This window comes from Trachurus japonicus, chromosome 5 (assembly GCF_045865225.1).
Source record: "Trachurus japonicus isolate A0001 chromosome 5, Traja_1.0".
NCBI classification, from domain to species: Eukaryota; Metazoa; Chordata; class Actinopteri; order Carangiformes; family Carangidae; genus Trachurus; species Trachurus japonicus.
Genome location: NC_140911.1, coordinates 16,224,666 through 16,246,636, shown reverse-complemented (window position 1 = coordinate 16,246,636; position 21,971 = coordinate 16,224,666). Strand labels below are relative to the sequence as shown.

Genomic DNA, 21,971 nt, shown 5'->3' with positions numbered 1-21,971 from the left:
CCACAGACTACATAAAAAGTACTCCCCACTCCCTGTTCCCTAATACCTCTACAAAATGCTACCATTAGCAACATCCTGCAACGTTGCCAACACAGTCATCATTTCCTCTCTGCGCTGCACAGTGACGTAAACTACCCTGATACCCATTACTGCAGTTGTGAAGATTTCACACAACCAAAATGAATAAATTCAATATGTTGTTGCATCCCTGTGTAATGAAACTACTGTGCAAATGACAGCTGATGAATCCATCTCAAAGCTGTAGACAAATTAACAACATTCACAGGGAAATGAAGTTTGCCATAGATCTGTGAGTGTTTAAGTTTATTTAATGTGGTTGTTTGTTTTTTTTGCACTTTGAAAACCTCTCAACCACATGTTTTTAAGAGTGTTAAAAGATCATAGGATGTGATATAAAGTTAGTAAAGGCACTTTAACCAGACCTTTAGTTGTCTACAATACAATTTTGTTGTTAGAAATTGTGTTTGTTAGTGCCCTCTTGCCTTTTCCTTAAAGCAGCTCTGGCTCTGAGAAAAAATCCTAACATTACCAGTGTGTGTGATGAATGTGTTTTTCCATGTTGAAAGCTCCAGTGATGAAAAATTGCTGGCAGAGGATGACGGATACCTTTTCTCGGTAAAGCAGTTGGTCTGGGTTTCTGCTTCCTCCTCAGCGCGATCTGGCTCGGACCTTCCCCTTCATCGCAGCAGGTGAGAAAGACGTAAGCGCACGGGCCGCTCAAGTACTGGTGGGCACCGCAGCCCATTCCTTCACTGCGCATCCGTAAGCCGAGGGAACAGCAGCTGCAGCACACCTGGCCATCCAGACACAACAGGAGAGCCTATTAGGAGTGTGTCACCGGGGTGCTTCACATCTCTAATCACCACCTCTCTTTATGGCCCTCCAGTTTTAGCCCAGTTTAGTAAACAGCAAATGAGGGAGAGGGAGGGGGGGTAACAGCTACATAGGCAGGCGAGCCAGCTCATCCCTGTGAACACACTGCAAAAGATTTCAGCTGCAGCCTCAAGCTGAACCACATGTCATGCAAAGAAAACCAGACTTTCACCTTTTTTCATTTTCCTCTAACAATGACCTGGCACAATGGTTTGGCTCGTCTGCCTCAACACATGAACATTTGGCTGGAGGGCTAAACCACTGGGTTTCCTCTTGAAGAAACAGTGAATGCTATTTGACCTGACTCCGAGCAAAGGCATGAGTCCAATTTCCACATGGAAGTATTCATAGGTCTGAAGGATGCAAACAGAAATGGGTGATTTTGGCAGTTATTTTCTGATATATTTCAACCTGTTTGCCAATAAATACAAATAAACTGTATGACCTTTAATAAAGCCTCTCCACTGGCACAGGTATCTGAAATTGAAATCTCACTCTGGAAAAAACAATCATTCATTCCAGGAGATGTTCAATCTGTTTAAAGTCTAAATTACACGGGCAAAGTCAGCACTCACCATGTTATTATGGCAGCTAAAGAATTCACAGAAGTGGACCACTGCGGATGGGAGGAACTGTCCATTTCCACTGTCTTGAACCATTTGAAACAGTGAGTCACACCAAACCTGACTTGAAAACAATTAATTCTCTATTCTAAGGGTAACAACCTTTAATCAGTTCAGTGTTTGTTTTACTTGGTGGGTAGGAAATGTGGGCATCATCCAACCATGATGTAATGTGTTTCAGTCGCGACTCAACCATCTTTCTCTTATTTCTTCCCTGCCACTCTCCTCTGCGTGATGTCTAATAAAGCAAATCTATGGCAGATGCCTCAACTTTTGAAAAACAACACTGCTTGAAGAGTTCCCATGATGGCGAGACGGTGATGATGTACCTGGTAGGAGTCGTCTGTGCACTGAGCCTCCTGATCCACTTCACAGGCATCTCCTCTTCTGGCTGAAGTCATACCTGACTCACACTGGCTCTCCTTCAGTGAGCTGAGGCAGCAGTGCCTCTGCACAGAACTGATACAAACACACACACACACACACACACACACACAATCACAGAACAGAATGTCTAACACCAATTTGGCTAATAGTTGAGGCATGGATTGATTTAAACTCAAAACAACACTTGGTTAAAACCTGGTTTACATCTGAACTATGTAGGAAATTGAGGATGTGGTTGAAAACAGTTGTGGAACTGCTGTAAACAGCTCCTCGAAAAGTTGATAATTTATAATATTTACATTCAGCCTACTGTCAGCAGGGTCCACATCTTTATCCCCTTGTTCTCTCCATTCTGTGCTGACATATATGGTATATTAATATAGTTGAATTCACAGTGAAACTATTCTCATTTATATGTTTTTTCGATTCTGTTGTCAGACAATGCAACAGATTTGAAAAATGCCTGAAAAGTAGCTCATTAAGGTACATGTAAACCTGCAGTCACTTCCAGGCGGCTGCTGTGCAATAAGAAACCTCGACTGTGTGCTTGTACTGTAGGCCGGTAATAGCGATGATTCTTTTTTATGTCACTAGATTTGTGATAAGGCCGTTTTAATGCAAGTCACTTTAGGGTTCCAAAAAGCCAATAAATCTGAGGACAAAGGCACCAAGTTGGCAAGACTGACTGTAAATGCTTCCCCTGATGATTTAATAGAAAGTGTTCACTGCACTTCATTTTGAGAGAGCAATGATCCATGGGGAAACTCCAACACTCTTTGTTTCACTTGACTCCAATGCAGCTTAAAATTGGATTTTAAAAAAAGTCAATTTTTACAGCTTCTGGCAGACAACCATGACACCACTGACAGGCGACAAGGCCACAACACTTACCTGCATATGGAGTGCCTATCATTGTGCTGCGGAGGCATGTGGTTGCAGTGGTGGTTTCCAGCGGCCCATCTCTGGCCAGCAGCGCAGCAGCTCGGCAGCAGGTCTTCAGCAGAGACACCTGGACCTGTAGCCCGGCCCAGACACACAGAGGTATGCATACATCAGCACACACAAGACTGATGGAATAAAAAGTGTTGTGCAGTAAATCCTGCACGTCTGCACAGCTGCCCTATATGGAACAGCCAGAGGTCCAGGCAGTGCAGTGACTGCAGTCAGCAGTCAGACAGACACATATGGTAGACTGCAACCGGCCCCAAAGGCGCCTTTGAGATTTCTACAGCTGACGAAAGAGGCACAGTTCTGCTACCAGAATACAGTAGCCCATTTTATGATTGGAAACTTTTTGCTCAGGTCTATGGAAAGCAGTTTATTCTATAAATAGCTTTCACAAGTAGAGTGGCAGTCCTCTGGTAAGGTTGTGGGCATGACATTACATTTACATTTGACTTTACCCCAAAGCGACTTACAATGGAAAGACAACACTAAAGCTTTAAAACAGTAGGGGAGCTTGGAGTAAATCTGTTTTATAAAGCAAAGTGCAATAGATCAGATAAAGAACTATACCGCAAATGAAGTTAGGCATGTTGGGGTATTACAGGTGATTTGAGGGAAACTGCACCATCGATGAAGCAAAAAGTCTGGACTGACACCGTCTAATGTGCAGGGATGGCATCACCAGACGACATTCCTCAGAAGAACGCGTTGACCAAGAAGGAACTGAAGGCTGTGTGCCTGAACTCCAGTAGATGGTGAATAGAAGTCACTCTGATTCAAGTGGCCATGAGTAGTCACTAGTCAGTGTAGGTAAAACCAGATGAGCTGCTGCATGCTGGACCATCTAGGGGTTTCACTGCATGAAGAAAGGTCTGCCAAGGACAGAGGCATTGCAATGGTACAGCTAACCATGATGTAGACAAAGAGCTGGGCGGGATACACAGTCAGGTAAGGTCTGGTTTTTCTTATGTTGTAAAGTCCAAAGTGGCATGACGGGAGATGGTTGCAACATGTTCAGAAAAGAAACCAGAAATGTGACAGTTTGACAAAGACTCTAAAACTATGCAAGTGATGTTAAGAAAGTCACAATCTTTGTCTACATTTGAGCTCACAAGCACTTTTTTGGTCATGTTTATACAGTATATGGAAATTTTAACCATGAAGGTTAAATGAAATGTCAACAGATCACCACAATGATTATCAATTATGACAAACTGCAGGGTAATTCATCTGATAGTTGTCAAGAGTTGAGGCATGAAATGAGGCTGGATGAAAGGTCATGGGATCAATTAGAGTCTGTACTTAACTTAGTTGTAATTCAAACTTGTCGAGACATTTCAATCTGAGCATAACTGAATTGATCAACTTAACAGCCGCTCAATGACATGGCTAAAAGACAAAGATGGAAAGGTAGAAAAAATAAATGTGTGTTTTTTTCTTGACTTGTATATTTAACATAATTTGATTATTCTACTATCACAGGTTGAGTAAAAGTATTGTTGTGGTGTAATATACTGGAAATATAAAACTGTTGCAAACTACAAAACTTGTCAGAAACAAAACTGACAAACTAAAATTAAGGGCCATAACATGATATTTTTATAAGGAAAATACTATATAATGCAGAGCCATTAGCCATTCACACAAGCTTGATTATGCATCTCTATGAATCTAATACTGAATGGTTAATGAAGCTGACATAAGATAGCTGTATGAATGGCTCTGTGAATTAAATCAGTTGTCATCATTAAATGGCCATTAGAGTCATTCAGTGAAAGAATACCAAAATAAATTCCAGTAATGGCTCCTCTTCAAAACCATCTCTATTCTGCCATCCATTTATTCAGAGGGAAAATGGCATCGTTTCAATGTCATCAACTGGGAGGAAAGAGCATAAAACATGTGTTGAGCCAAGGACCCATTAAATCCCTATAACTGAATGAATGCATTTCATTTTTCAAAATCTCACATTTCTGCTGATGCTTGAAAGAAAAAGATCAGAAGGAAGAAAAAAAATCTTCCTTTCTTCCAATTAGGCAATTGGAAGCAAACCTTGCCTACGTCAAGAGCAGCCGTCACAGCAATCACTGGCATTCTTCGCCACTCTGCAGGTCCCACAGAGCCTGAAATGGCCCCCCACTGCTGAGTGAGTACAAGCGAAGCCTGGCTGCTTTGCATGGAGCTCAGCTGGTGGAAGAACGCACTGTGAGGCAAGCTGCTGCTGCTGCTGCTGCTGCTGCTGCTGCTGCTGCTGCTGCTGCTGCTGCTGCTGCTGCTGCTGCTGCTGCTGCTGCTTGGCACTACAGAGCACCAAGACCTCGTCAGCTTCCCCATTGCCTCCATGTCAGACTCTAAGCCGTCTCACTCGGCTGCTTTTATCCACATACTAGCATGAACGCTCAAGCACACACACTCACACACATATACACACCAAAATTCACTTTGTGCCCTTTGAAGAAAAGTCACTGACAAAGAGCTTTTGTTTTTGAACTCAATAAACCTTCACTGGCTTATATACAGTACAGAACATTTGCATATTCTTCATATTCCCTCTGCTGTGAAATGAGGCTTTGTTTTTCAAACTCTGAAGACATGGGCCTAATATATGTCTACATGAAAAACAAAAACAAATTTCAATAAATCAAATCACAGTGTTCTGACGCATTAGAGCACCCAGTGTTGAATACACTTGTATCATAGACTGAGTTCATTACACTTCACTGTGTGACTTCCTGTTGAAATATGAAGCTCATTACTTGTAATTAAAAACAGCTACATCAGAGAATTTGCTCCACATGGTGTCAAATAAAGCACTGTGATTAGATTTCAGCATTTCCTACATGCATTATTTCCTTCATGTACTGTAATATCCATTGTATTCTCCTCAAAGTGTAGTGCATCTACAGTAACTTTGCTGATCCCATACAACAACAGTGTACATTTAAATTGTAAAAAGAACAGTTGAGCCAGGCATACTTTGAATAGCTCTACTTTGAGTTTCACTTTGAACGTTTTTTCTCAGTGGGTTGCTTTCAGTTATGGCCCCAACTCCCTTAAAGCTGAGTAAACAATCATTTAAAGAAAAGGCTGTCTGCTACTTACTGTACATAATTTATAAGCACAGGCTTCAGAAAATAGTGTCACATTGAGAGAAGAAGTATTTTACCCCACAACATAGAGTTTCAGAGTTTCACCCTGCAAAACATCAGTATAGGAGAATTATTATCCTTGTTGAGGACATACTTTAAAAACACTAAAATTTAGGGTAATGCATTTAGCTTTTAAGCCCAGTGAGGTTTATGGTATGTTTTTATTCATTGTAATATCAATGTTGAAGACAGATGGACAAATACAACGGGAGGAAATGACTGCTCACAAAATTGCTGGCTAACATCTCACAAAAAATCTGAATGATTTAATGAGAAAACATCCCTGCCGTGATTATAAAGAAACTATTTGAAGTCACATCTGCGCAGGTTTTTCATACTAAATGAGAAAGTTTGGAAGTAGTGCAATTTCTAGCTGTTATGTGAAGTATGTTCCAGGAGTGCTTGCCAAATGGCCCAAACATCAGGTTCAACCGGCAGGTCAAATTCAGCCTAACGCTCAGGAGCAGTCTACCAATTACTTGAGAAACAATGCAAGCAAGGAGGTGTATTTATATCTCAGAAACCACACTTTTGTCAATAGCTATTGTTCGAAGAGTCAACACTGCTGCTGAGATGGCAGCGCTGCCTCCAAACTGGGATGTTATGTAGCAGATAGACTAAAAATACAGGAACTCCCGTGGGGTTTGTCTGGACTGATTAGGCCGGCCTCACACTGCTTCCCCATCATTACTCTGTCTGGCCAAACACAGACCTGTCTCACACCACACTGAGACACGTCAGACATATCTGAGCCGCCTGGGAATGTATGACAACATCCAGACACCATCTGCACCAGGTGACGTAATTAATGTTTGCAGTCAGCGATGCCTCAGTTGTGTGGATCCTCTACGTGCTAATAAGGTATAGTTACAATAGTTACAATATCGTGACAGACGTCCAGATATATCAGCAAAATTAGTGTTGACCACAATGCGATATGATGGCTATTATTCATGAAGTGAACTTAAAGAATTTAAATTAAAAACTACAGTGACATGACAAATATATTTTCAGTGTTTGTTTCTATGAATCATTTATTTAATGACAGTGTCATAAATCATAAATGCAGTGTTCCTGCCATTCAATAGATGGATTGGATTAAAGCTCCAATTATCAATACTGTAGTTCAAATGACAAAGTGTAATGTCAAGGGAACTGTTTGTAGTACTGTACTGTTTCTATATAAGAATTTAGGGCCTTTATCCTGCTCTGGATGTCCAGCACATGAAGTTTGTTCTCATTTTCAACAGCAGGAGGTTCATGTTTCCAGAATAAAACGCTTAAACCAACTGTAATTGGAGTAAACACAGCAACAAATGGGTCACAACTCCACATCAGTGTGAACGTTACTCAACATCTGCAGAGCATGTAGGCTAAATACTAAATTGTTTGCTAAAACTGGGCTTGACTAAAGTCAGATGTATTTTCACATTGATACCAACTACTTAAGCATTTACGTTTTAGCCTTTTACTGGAAGCAGAATGAGCTTTAAACAGTAACATATTATCACCTTGTAAAGTCCGTCTGTCATAGGATGCAGTGTGGTTTTCCTAAAACGGCCGCCTGCTGTGGCCAGACAGGTGGTCGATGAGAACAGCAAGACTGAACCATAACAGACAGTTTGAAATATCCAAGTTCAGTTGTCCCCAATTGAACTCACAGCTAAGAGCTTTAACATCAACACCATGACTAGAGAGTCACTGCTGAGTTGTACATACAGTAGGTATTTATTTCCTCCTTGATGTATAAATAATATTGATTAGTGTTGCTTTAAAGAGACGCAAATCCGATTTCAAAAAAATCATATCTATGTTATTTTCACAATTTCACTGCTTTTTAAAAAATCCAGTAAAATGTATTAAGCATAACATTCTGGGGGGAAATGGAAAACTTGAAAAAGTGGCACAAACAATTTGCAACTTCAATCCAAATCCAAAAATGCACAATATTTCAATTTACCACTCAAGCCAATTCTGGTTCAAATGCATGGAGTGCACTTAAAATAAGACATAGGCTACCTACAGTGAGGCTCAGTTGCAAAGATACCAGCTTGACCCAGACCGAACAACACTGTCTCAAACATGGTTTTCTGAGAAGACAGGCTCTGTACCTTCCTGTTGAACTCTCACAGACGTGAACATGATGGATTCTATCTTTCCTGCCTGACTGCTTTCTGTCTCGATGTGCTTATTTGTGCAGCCAGTATGAATGGACTGATGAGGCACTCAGGCCATTCAGGGAGTGGCATTTTTACGATATAATAACATGAGCAGACCAGAGCGGGTAATGGTTTAGAACAATACGAGGATGCTAACTGCCTCAGCTCCCACTGTTCTGGCACAGTCGCAAGCTTTTGTCACCCTGAAACAGAGTAACAGTCATTCATCAATATGTCTCCAAAACAAATAAACCAGACAGTACAGAACTGACTTATTCCCTCCCCAGATCAATATGAGCTGACAAATTATACACTGCATGTAATACAGATATCATTTGACATACAGTACAGAGGCATATTAAAGGACCAATGTGAAGGATTAACGTCAATCTACACGTAATCAATCGGTTGCAATAGGCAACTTCACCATTAGACGGCACTACATCCTCTGTACTGGTCACTTAAATAAAGGTTCTAATAAAGGATAAAGAACAGCATATTTCAATACTTCATCACGCTGATGTGGTCAATTCAGCATGTAAATATAAGGAGATGTCAGGAATACCATCAATTCTTGTGAAAACTGTGAAAAATATATATTGTGAATTAAAGTTTGTTTTTATTGTATCAGCGCATACCTTGTGCTTCTGTCCTCTCTAGGCCATTGTCATGTAACGTTGGTCTGTTATGTCTATCACTTGCTTTGTTTTGTCTCGGTTCACCAACATATGCGGCACCAGGATCACTGGCTTAAGCCCAAATCCAGGTTTTCATGCAATGAGATGCGTTTTAAATGAAGTGGTCAGAGCGAAGTGCTGATGGAATGGAAAACGCAGCGCCCTCCCATCCCCTGTGTGATCTTTTTTTTTTTTTTTCCCCCAGTCCATTACAGATATTGGGAGCACCAGCAGTGTTGACAGACTGGATGATTTTCCGCCCAATTGAGCTACGTTTTATTTATTTTTGCACCAGTTGGGTGGTTTCCATCAATGAAAAGTTAGGCTATCCTCCAATGAACCAGCCCCTCTGATCCCCCCCATCTATTATTTCCTATTCCAATTAACATTTTGTCACAGCTTCGTGGACTTGTCAAAGTAAAAATAAAATAAAATAAAAGTTTGGCTTTTTGTCAATATCAAAATTAGGTGAGTAAAGTAAGTGAACTAACTTCGAATGTTTCTAAAAGCCTGAAGATTAGCAAATGTTTTAATAAGTGTGTGTTGCCTTAGTAGATTTGCAACTTAAACCAGAGTTGTATTGCACATTGCATGGGCAGTACATTTTGATTGTCTCTTTGTAAATTAAAAGGTATGTTTGCCTTAATGGAAAACATAACCAGGTTGATCATCAAGTTTCTGTTTCAAACACAGCACAATTATTTCCTATTCATATTATTTCTCTCATTTATTTTTGCCTTATTTACTGACTGCAGCTTGAAATCAGACTAATTTAACTTTGGGGATAATGAAAAATATGAAAACCGAATACAGAAAAAACAAGTGAATGAAAACTGTTGTGAAACTGCTGATTCACAAATCACAATAAAGCTGTCCCCATTCACAGGATTGTCTATTCCTGTTGTCAGACAACATAACAAGTTTGAAACAGTGACTGAAACACACTCCATTAAGACTATAACTTACTGTACGAGCTTCAATATACGTAGTTCCATGAGTCATTTCTTTATTTGTCTTTTTCGCTTCTCACTCATTTGACATGAACAGGATTCAGCTATAGCACTTGGTTGTTGTTGATGTTTTTTCTGACTTAAATGCAAACTGTTGCTTATTTGGCCATGAATATTAATGATATAATGAAAAACTTCTCTCCCTGACTTTACCAGATGTTCATGTGCACCATGTGTTGCAAGATAATATGCAATTCCCAGTGGGAGGGGAGGCGGAGACAGCACAGCCAATGTGTGACATTAGGCTGGCGTTCTGACAACTGGTAATGGCTAAAACACAGCAAAATAGTTGAGGTCTCAATTTGAAGTCTGCATCAGTGGGATCAAAGCTGCACTACTCTGTGTTACTTTTTTTTTTTACATTGGATAAAATCACCACCTCCGCAGTGACCCCCACCTATAAGGAACTTTTTTGCAACTGTACAAAAGGAGGAGCACATATAGTGCACATATCCAACCAGTATATACTGTAAACTGGGCACATCTTCATTATAAAGGCTACGAGAAGAGAGGAAAACCTACAAAGTCCAGCTGTCTTTCTTCACACACAACCGCATAGTTTTGATCTACATTTACCGTATAATCTTTTGTTTTTTGTTTTTGTTTTTTTGCAGACAGTCCTCTTTTGGATTTCAGCTGGGAGGACAGGTGTATTTTTACATAAAAGGTCACTTTTACTGTTGCTATAAAAATAGTTGCAGTTTATAAATAATTGCAGCATATTGTGGTCTCAGGTGAGTTTTCTGTTCCTCTACAATGTCATCTGGTGAAAAACAATGTCCAAAAGTCTAGTCTTCACACAAGGATCAGCCCAAGGATTGTTGAATTTCCCGAATGGCTTTAACATGACCACATCAATATGTGAGCATCATCTCCATTTCTTTTTTGCAGTCCTCCTCACTCAGCCCCCCCAGGGTCTCATCTGTAAAGCAGATGGGAATATAATGGGCTGGAGGCTTGAAAGGACTGTCCTTACACTGAGTCAGGGTTGTGTCTGAAAAATGTGGTATCACCAAAATAGAAAAAGAAAGGCCTGCACGGTACAGGGCTTCATCTTTGTCTGTCCCTACCTTCCTCGAGGCAAAGTCAGAAATACTGTACTCTTTGCCTCTTGTTTCTGACACAAAAGAGCCACGGGGTATGTGGTTGCTCTTACCAATTACACCTCACTTCTTTGGCCTCCCAACAGCAGTCTGCCCTTTTTATACCTGGCGATCTCTCAGCCCCAGACACCCATCAACAGCAGCCTCACCACAGCATGTCCTGCCCTGACTGCCCTGTCTGTCTGCTGCTGTTTTCCTCCAATGTGAAACAGTTCGGACAAAATCTTGTCCATGTTCCAAATTCTGCCTCGAACATTTTGACAAGCGTGTAAGATTAATTATGTCTACATCCGATGAAGCTGCACCAGTCGAAATGTCATAAAATGCTACAATTCCTGCACACATAGTCTAGATGTGTTTGCAGAGTTCGCTTCAGAACTTACTCTCACCAAAAGTGAAGAATGAGTAATTTCCTCTGTATATTTTGGGACATCCTTTCTCTGTCATACTCCATTATGTTTAATGCTGGCAGCAACAGGCAAGATCATTCTGGTAGAAATCCACCACTACCACCATCATCATCACCACCTGCAGCCTGGACTGGAGCTGTGGACCAGACATGAGTTTTAAAAAGCTGCACTCCTGGCAACACTCCTTCAAATCCACAGCTCACATCTGCCATAGCAACCCCACTGTGGAGAGCTTTGGTCCCAGATTTGAAAATGTGAAATAAACCCATTTTGAATGGCTTTCCATCAGAAAAAAAGGCTTTTCAGCAGCAGACATATGTCTCAACATATGAGGGGGAAAATAGAGACTTTGAGCTCCTAATATTACACTCTGAAAGGTAATAGCGCCAATTGAGAAAGAGAGAAGATGGGATGGACTGGGAGAGATTTCTTGAAGAGGGGGGGGGGGGCAAGTCTGGATTATCACTTGAGCAGAGATGTGAATATCACTATAAGACTAATGTCTGTGCGTTCAGTACAGAGCTCGAGAAAGTGTGTGGTTAGCTTATCGTAGCATGAATACTGGAAAGACTGGGAACTTCTGTAAGGCTGTGCAAAATATGTAAATAGTAAATACAGTACTATCATTATCATTTTTATTTTTAAATGGTATTGATGTGATTTGTGTTATTTGTTAAGTATCTTGTCCTTGTATTGTCATAATTTGTGCCACTAATTATTATTATTATAATAATTATTAAAGCAGAAGTAAGCGATCCGGTCGTTTTGGCTAATGCTGCGTTCCAGGCAGGCTTTTGAAACCGTAAATTACAGCTTCAAGTCACGACTTACGACTTTGTAGCGTTCCAGGCAACCCACTCGTGTTTTTCCGACCTGTTTTACCTGTGAAAGTCACTATAACGGCCACTCGTAACTTCCAACCCATGAACTCGTACCAGATCGAACTGGTACGACTTCACAGGTCGGAAAAACACAAGTTACGAGTTGCCTTGAACGCACCATAACGTCTTGTCAGCCGATGGAGTTAGCAGCCCCCGCCCTCGTCATGGATCTATTGGTCCTCGTCCCTACGTCACCACATTCAGGCGCATCCCTTGGCTGCACACACAGCCCTTCATGCCGTTCTCTCTCCTCATTGGATAAAACTTGTAGGATACGAGAAAAGTTTTCTCCTCGGCTCAGAGCAGAGCAGAGGGACTGAGAGACCCGCGTTTCGGTCCAAACACTCTATATAAGTGATTGCTGTCGGAAGATATAACTATTTAAGACTTATATTAACACAAAAATATCGCTTACTTCTGCTTTAACAAAGCTGAAGGCTGACACTCACAGCTTCTACAGTACTAAACCTGAACAGTTTGATTCAATTACAGCTCACACATAAGTTTGAACAATATCCATGAAAAACACTTTCCACAGCTACTTTCATGTGACTTGTGCTATGATTCACAATCCATGGTGAATTCTGTTGCGCCTTTGATGCCCAATTCCTCACTGCCAAACTTCACTGCCTGTTCTTACAATGTCTGTAAGATGCCCCCCCGGGCAACTGAACAGTTATTTTAAGTCTGCATGATGAGTAGGGTGTATTTAAACACTGAGAAGCCTGTCTCCTTTTAGACAGCACTTTCCCACTGTATTTCAGGTACAGTGAAGTACAACTACTGTCTGCTCTCAAGCATGAAAGTTTGTTTCACCAAAATGATGCCAAAACTTGTTTTCTCAAGTTAGAGATTGAATATTTTCAGGGTGGATATGGCAGTCGGTTATATTACTATTTAAATTTTAATCATGACTATTAGTGTGGTCGCTCACCAAGGTTAATTACTGCAGTTAATTTAACCCAAGTTTGGTTCTGTGAAGCATCAGCCAACACTCAACTTAACACTTGTGTGGCAACAAAGTGAATTAATTCATCAGAAAAATAAAGCAGAAGGCAGAAGAGGTCCTCCAGAGGGTTTTCAGCCTTATAACAACAATTTTACAGCAAAAGTAATTGGAATAAGCAGTTATATTTTTTAAATATAAATAAACCCATTAACAAAATTCAAGTGAGTCCTTTTATCGTCTCTTGTCTGGTAATATCACTTGTATGCAGATACTGTAGTTTTGGTTCTATTTACTCAAAACTGTGACATTTCTACCACCAGCTCAATGTACATACAATGTTTTATCTCATTCTGAAGAAACTGTCTCTATGAAAGCAGTTCATATCTTTTTTCTATTCTCCAGAGTAATGAGAACACAGTTTCTGGGGAGAGATGTTGTTTTCAAATGCTGCTTCATTGATGTTATGTAGACAGAAATTTCACTGAGATACATTTCAAACCATACACATAAAACTATGTGCATTACTAGATATAAAATGAGAAAGGACCTCATTGTGTCTTCATTTCAGACTGACTCCTTTGGCAGCAGAGCACCACGCTCCGAGTCTTCAGTTTCACATCCTCACAGAACTATGTTATTACAAAAAGGCTTGTTGCCTTGATTAGATGCAAAAATAACATTCTTTGGTTTCCCTAATTACCTCCACTCTTCCTCAAGAAGAAACAAAGGTTTTTTTGTACTCAACAGCCGACCCAAGTGTTTGTTGACTCTGCTGCTCGTTGTCTAACACCGATGTCCTACAAACATAGAAACAACTGTAGGTTTTGCATGATTAACTGCGTGTTGCTCCACTTTATTGCTGGCAAGCGGCACTGAAAGCAGCGTGACTGGGGTCATAACAAAAGCAGGCAGCCCGCACTCATGACCCAGCTATCTCTCCTCACATTCAGCGATAAGCAGAACGAGCCCGGTGAGAAATGAGGGACCCACTCAACGTCGTCATCCGCTTTTATTTAGAGGATTTGCTCCCTGCCAACAAACCCCTGCGAGCAAAATGCCTCTGACATGGGCTGAGAACAAAGCAGAAGATAGCGCACTGCGCAGAAAAAAAGCTTTCACAGATCCACTTAAGATATGTAAAAGAAAGCCATCATGCGGCGTTATATGCGAGTATAACAGAAGATGAGAATCAATATCATCCATTATTCACAATATCTATGCCAGCAGCTCTTAATGCAGGCATCTTAAGAGACACTTTCTCCATTGTTGGAAATAACAATAACAGTAAAAAAAAAAAAAATCTGTCTTTTTCCGACCAGACACTTGGTGAAGAGCTGAGTTTTATTCTAAGAGCCCAGGAAAAACACCCAAGGCAGAGGAAATGAAGGACGTATGGTGTTTTCTGTGTCAAACACTGTTCAGACAGAACAATGTAATGATTCAAATGGAATCAGTCCCAAGTTAGGATACGTGATTTCTTCTGGGCTACTATGTAAACACTGGCACTGTGCACTACAACGCCGGCATGTGAAATCTTTGAGGCCCAGATAGTTTGGGGTAGTAGTTGTCTGTGCAGCCTGCGTGCTTCGCTGCAGAGAATGCAGCATTGTTTTGGTGATTGGGGTCAAACAGTCGGTCAGGCTGACACCGGCACGGAGGTGTGCAGCCGAGCGGACCCTCATAACAGCGGTATTATCCAGGGACAGCAGGTTGCAAGGACTGTTGAGCCTCGAGGGGCTCGTACCGACTCCGCTCTGGGTCTAAAGCAATAACACAACTCTCCCATTTATCACATGTAATGCTGCTTTCACACCCAGACTTCAAATAGGAAAAAAAAAACCTCAGGACACTTTAAGAGCTCATGCTAAATCATGGGACTGGAGACACAAGACACCTGAGGGTCATCCATCTTGGAGCTGATAATCAGATGGAGTTTCCTCTGACATCGTAAATAACTGGGATTGCGTCTCTTTCCTCTGTTTGCCTGCGAGTTACTGACGCCCTGCCTCGGTCAAGTCGCTACCACTGGCAGCACTACCAGACGACCTGATGATGTCTTCTTGTTCCTGAGCCCGGTTGATTTCATTTAAAAAGGTTTTTCTCTTGCCCTTGTAACCTCAGTAGCTTGATCTTGGCAACGGTGCCAGACTAGTGTGCTGTAAGAAGAGGCTACTTGAAATGCAGTGCAAAAAGTAAGAAAAAACATTTAAAATACACAAACTGTGCAGTAATGTAAAATGTCTAAAACTAAACCTGCAGCCTTCTGTCTATACTGGAATGATGAGATTCAATAACAGTAATACATTCACAATATTTCTGTTATTTTAATGCTAATTATTTCCTAAAACACACACACACACTTGACAGTCTCCCATGACAAGTCCTGAAAATGTAGAATCAACAGGTCTGAGGTTGAAAAGATCAAATTTGATGGTCACACCAGGATTTCCAGGAACATAGTTCAAAGCTGATATTTTGCAAAGAAGGCAACTCTGGCTCATCCTGAGAGGAACAAAGCCGCCTGCCTGAGAGAAAAACGTCCATGTATTGATTCTGACTGTGAAAAACAAAGATGATGACTCTGGGATGAGTTGTAACGTTCATTGAACTTTTGCTGAAATTTTGCACCATCACTATTTGAATAATGCACTGTGGGGGGAAACCGAATACTGCTTTGTGTTTCTTGCTTGGTACTGTTTTGTGTGTGTGTGTGTGTGGGTGTACATGGGTAATTTAATAGATGAGTTCCTGTGTAGAGTGCTGTTATATTGACTCTGACTGGCATCCCGACTCCACCACTGCAGTAGTTTAGCACATTTTTGGTCCAGCAGGAAAACCCCAAGTCTTTCTGTGTAGAGCCTGAATGTTCTCCTTGTGTTTGCATGGTTTCTATCCAAGTCCAAAGACACGTTTGTTTGGTTAAGTGCTGAATCTCAAATGCCCACTGGTGTGAGCATGCATTGTCTCTACTGTATATGTTGGCTGTGCGTGTAATCAGCAGTATTTAGTTCCGCAGCTGTCATGAGCCAAGTCCTACAAAGGAATGGGTACCTTTCACATTCAAACAGACACAAATACCCGGTTCCTGTACCTTTTTTGTGTGTATGTGTGGAAATTGAAGTTATTTTGTTTATGAAAAAAAAATTTGTCAAAACTTCTACATTTTGAATATTTATTGTTATGGTTCAGTGCAAACAGGCAAAGCCGGCATAATGAGGGGTCTTTATCAATGGCAACAGATCTCTGTTTAAAACAGGCTCCAGACTGTGCCGGGAGAGGAGGGGCTCTTCACAGAGTTCTCAACGGGCCTGAAAATAAAAACCCGACCTACAGGTGTTGAAGCCTGGACTAGGGATGTCACGATAATAGATTTTTTTTGGTACGATTATTGTCAGAGAAATAATCACGGTATTACGATTCTTATGCATTAATTAATTTCACAATATTATTAATGTGTAAAATCAAATATAGTTAAAATATACATTACTAATTATAAAATATTTTAAATCTCTATTCAAATATGACCAATTATTAATCCGCCAGGGGAAGTGTTTGAATTATTCAAGTCATTAATTGTCATCGATACCAAATGTTTAAGTTAATTTTAATTAATTAGCTTTAATTACAAATGACACTCTAGCATTTAAATTCCTACCAATTCAATGCTACGTTAGGTAAATGGACCAGTGTCTGTGCATTCACCTTTACTTTGGCGCCACATCTGCCGACACGGTTCATACAGAATCTATTTTTGGAAAGTGACAACGGTATTTAGGAAGCTTTGCGATCAATTAATTGTGGCGTTTAATACCGCGATTAATTGTGAAAACAAGTAATTGTGACATCCCTAGCCTGGACCTGACACAGTCCGACTCACTAGCATCAATTCTCTGCCCAAACCCGGCAAAATAAAGAGGAGGCCCGAGGCCTAACCAGAACAAGTCATTTATTTTCAGCCTGAACCAGCGCATCCGGTCAGGTTTGTCGAGCCGGCCTGGCCCGTTGACACAGCTCCATAGTCCTTAGACAGAGAGTGGGGCAAGGAGGGGCAATGCGCTGAAACTGAGACAGTTACAATCACCGGACATCAGCCTTCACTTCTTCCTTGTTTCTTGTCAGAAAAAGTGCATCCACGTCTCTTTTTCACCTTATGTAGAATCTCTGAAAAACCTCTGTATGCTATTTCAGAATGGTTTATCAAGGTTAGTTTTTAAGTGACATGATGGAAAAATCTTAGCACACAATCACATAATCATGGTCTGTTTCTCATCTCTTTATCAAGGAGTGCCATAACTTACTAGGAAATGCTTTCAGCTTTGGTTTCTCAGGAGCTAACCTGACAACATGGTTTGGCTAACAGAGTACAAAACTGGTCTGAGACATACACGCATTAGATCGACACAAGACAATAATCCTCAGGAACATGTTTAACTTTTTAGACAGGCCAATGAAAAAACTCTAATAAAGAACTTCAACTCTCACTTAACTCAGTTTGATTCTTTGGCCAACAGTGGAGCTGAATGGTTAATGTAACTTAAAGTCAAGTTGACTGATCGTGAAGATGAGGCTGAGGGAGGAAACCCGCTTTGCTTGATGGGGAAGAAAGGCTGTAATAGCTTGAAAAAAATGAAATAATTTCAGATAATGAGAGATGATTACACAAACATCTGTGAAACAAATATGTGTGTTTGTTTTTGATGTGTTTGCCACAGTGAACTATTGGCTGGGTTTATTTCAAGTCATTGCAATAAGCAAGTATTCCTGGAATTTCTCACTGCAAGCAGACACCAAATTAGTTTCCTATGTTGGCTCGCACAACAACCCACAGTTTCTATTACTACATTAGACTAAATTCAATTCCTTACCCCCCAATCCCAGCAAATGAAAGGAGTCAGTTTAAGGTAAAAATTTTTTGAATACTTGGAATTTTTTGGCATTTAAATGATCAAATCATCTCTGTCCTCAGAGTTTAAAATTGTCACCCACAATCCCATATCAGTCACACCCGACTCATTACGACCTTAGGCTACAGTGACAAGCAGTTAAACCTTAGATAAGGAGAAAGTGAAGAGCAGCCAAATCTTTGTAAAAGATTTCTTTAATTTTGGAATTCTTGAAGATCTGTTCACTTGATCAAAACACATTTCAGTCACACAACACTGAGATAAAACTGTTTGCTAATACTGTCCTCTACACAGTACAGTCTGATTCTCTTGTGTGTCCAAGTTATATGGCTCATCTGATAGAGTGAGCACCGCTTCAGCTCAGTCTTTAAAGGGATAGTAGCATTTTTTTAAAGTGGGGTTGTATGATCTACAAATAGCCCCTAAGTACTTTAATTGCAGTAGCAGACTCTCTGCACTCCTCCCGTTAGCAAGGCCAGCCCATAATAGCCCTGCCCAGAGATTTACAACATACATTGTTGTGAATGGACCCAGAGAAACAGCCTATTTTCGTGGCCTAAAAGAGGTTTTACCTGAAAAAAAAAAACACAGTTCCATTGTTCGCTATAATATAATTTTTTCCAGCCCCTCAAAGTGCAGGAAAAACGCAGTTTTTATTTGGACCTAACCAACTGCTGATCGGCGGGCGCTAACCCTGGGCCAGAGGGATACGTAAGTTGGTTAGGTCCAAATAAAAACTGCGTTTTTCCTGCACTTTCAAGGGCTGGAAAAAATTATATTATAGCGAACAATGGAACTGTGTAATTTTTTTCACGTAAAACCTCTTTTAGGCCACGAAAATAGGCCGTTTCTTTGGGTCCATTCACAACACTGTATGTTGTAAATCTCTGGGCAGGGCTATATGGGCTGGCGTTGCTAACGGGAGGAGTGCAGAGAGTCTTCTACTGCAATTAAAGTACTTAGGGGCTATTTGTAGATCATACAACCCCAAAAATGCTACTATCCCTTTAACTCAGCAGCTGCAGTGATACTGTAAATCAAGTCTGTGCCCTTTGATGCATCTCATCCCCTCTCTTACTCTCTCCCCCAATTTTCCTGCACGTTCTAACTGTCAAAATAAAGGCAAAAAACTGTCCAAAATATAGTAACCCTGCTTGAGGTAATGGCCAAATCAGACTAGCATAATGACAAACTGGACAGACATACTGGCCAAAAGGGCTAAAAAAACTAGATCATTTTAAAACCAAACTCGCCTCCATCCAGAGATCTGTGTTTCCAGGTGTGAAAGTATGGATGGAAACCATGACCATTTCACATAGACTGCGTGTGAACATGCCTGTGTAAATAAGAGGGAGACTGTTTACTCTGTAGCTCAGTAGCTGTAAAATACTATGACCAGGGAACATCGAGGGCAGTTGTAGTGTTACACTGCAGAACAGCTGCTAGCACAGAGAATGCAGTCAGCAACACCTGAAAATTGTGATCAAAAGTTGACAGAAAATAGAAAACAAAAACCTCAGTAGTAGAAAAAAGTCGCTCTCTACTGCTTTAATTGCTTCTGAATGAAGACCATTTGTGCCTGTCCCAAAATTACCCTTCTTCCTCACAACCTCCAGCACTAATTAAATTGCCCTTCTGAGGTAGTCATTATAAACAAGGCAAATGCTCCTAATCAACAATGGTGTTGGGGTGATACAACTAGATTTGGCCTAAATTGCAAAAAGGTGACCTCTCATCATTTAAATTTTACATGATTTAAAAACTGGGAACATTTGACATAGGGAGTCAAGGCGCTAGGACTGTGCTAAGATTAATAGCGTAGAGCAGAGCTGAAAACTATCATTGTTTCTCTGAGACTGACTGCACTGATTAACTGTTTGATTTGCATCACAAAGGAATCTGTTACCTTGACTGGCCTGTGAGTAAACCGATATGAAACACTCATTAGCAGCCATGCTGAAACATAGTAAAACATTGAGTGAAATCATGTGAATGGTAAGTTTGTACAGTCCTGTTACCTCTCAGTTTACCACCAAAATGAAGGGGTTGTGACTAACTTGTCCTGCTCCACTCGACCTATTTTGGTGAGTACACATTTATCATCACATGTTAAAATGATGGTTAAAGCTATGTAATATAATATAAGCTGCAATAGACTGTAGTCACGACGCACACTAATCCTAATATCACTTCATTGCGCTACACCAGTTTAATTAGTTTGATTATGCAGCAAGCTTTGTGAAAAACTTAGCTTAACTATGCTAACATTTTTACCTTAATTAAACAGCTTTGGGGTAATTGTGATAATGTGATAATAAATGGCATGGGGAGAATGGAGGCTCTCTGCCTTCCATGAAGCATCTCTTGGCTGAAAACCAACTTTGTAAGATCAGCGCCGCCGACCTGGTGTCCCAGCTCTCGTCTCTACACACCATGAAACAAACGTGTCCCGTAATCTCTTGTTTATGATGAATAAGACTACACAAATATACACATCGTAACATTGTATATAGAATGACATGTACCGCTCTATTGATTCCTTTCTGGCTGGCTTCATTGTAAACAAATGCACATGGTCGAGAGGTAGGTTAGCAAAACAGCGGAAAAGCGACTGGACTTACATAGTTCCACTTTAAAGGACAATTCCAGGCGAATTCAACTCGGGGGTGTATTTTCCTATCATTTTAGGTCTAGAAGAAGGAATCTGAACATTTTCAGTTTAATTGCTCCTGTTTTGCGGTAGTTGCGTCTGTCCCCGCATCGCCACAGCAGCAATGAATGGGAGTGGATGTAAGTTCCGCTGTTTAGGCTGTTTACATCCCTCAAAGCCGCAATTTTTTCCACAGACAGTGTCAGATGGCGACTCAAACATGCACCGAGAAGTTTATTTACTTCAAGCAAGCCGACATGTTTGTAAAACTAGATCTAATTCAAAGTCTCCCGGAGTCTCGCGTGAGCCCGAAGTTGCAGTGCTGGTGTATTCAGGCGCAGTCGGAGCTACCGTTGGTGTCATAAACACAGGAATATCAACTCTTGACTTGCTTGAAGTGTACATTTTTTTCCACAGACAGCGTCAGGTGGCTACTCAAACATGCGCCGAGAAGGTTTTTTTACTTGAAGCAAGTAAAGAGTTGATATTCCTGTGTTTATGACACAAGCGGTAGCTTTTCCCACTGCATGTGAACACACCGAGCACGGCAACTGGGTCTCGCGCGAGACTCCGGGAGACTTTGAATTAGATCTAGTTTTACAAACATGTCGGCTTGCTTGAAGTAAATAAACTTCTCGGTGCATGTTTGAGTCGCCATCTGATGCTGTCTGTGGAAAATTGCGGTTTTGAGGGATGGAAACAGCCTAAACAGCGGAACTTACATCCACTCCCATTCATTGCTGCCGTGGCGATGCTGGGACAGACACAACTACCGCAAAACAGGAGCAATTAAACTGAAAATCTTCAGATTCCTTCTTTTAGACCTAAAATGATAGGAAAATACACCCCGAGTTGAACTCGCCTGGAATTGTCCTTTAACAAAAAAACTAAAAAAAACAGTTGTTCTCTGCTCTGAAAACTTACAAACAATAGACATTTGATGTAGGAAGTAGTGAAATCCCCAAAACAGTTACAAGCTCAGAAATCTCACCAGCATGGGACTTTTTGTTAGCAGGAGGGCAACAACAAGGCCATTCCTGCTGATTCACTGATGAAATTACACCATCAATTGGCCTGCAAAGTTTTCCTATTGGTTGTTGCACTTTCAAAATGCTTTGGTGTTAATAGGCTCCGTGGGTTGGACGGGCGCCCCATGTGCAGGGGCTGCAGTGAGAATTTAGCCATAGAAAATATTGTATATGTGAGCACAGGCAGAGAGAGGCAAAGCAG

The 21,971-nt window shown here is 40.9% G+C and overlaps 1 protein-coding gene across 1 annotated transcript in view; it reads right to left on the bottom strand.

Moving 5' to 3' along the window:
- The window catches only part of fbln2 (fibulin 2), a 68,067-nt gene that overhangs the window by 33,293 nt on the left and 12,803 nt on the right, over positions 1-21,971 (bottom strand). The window contains exons 3-5 of the mRNA XM_085776547.1: positions 2,796-2,919; positions 1,847-1,976; positions 628-814 (exon numbers count right to left, since the gene is read on the bottom strand). Of these exons, the coding sequence (XP_085632673.1) occupies positions 628-814; positions 1,847-1,976; positions 2,796-2,919 (441 nt within the window). The remainder of the gene's footprint in view (positions 1-627; positions 815-1,846; positions 1,977-2,795; positions 2,920-21,971) is intronic.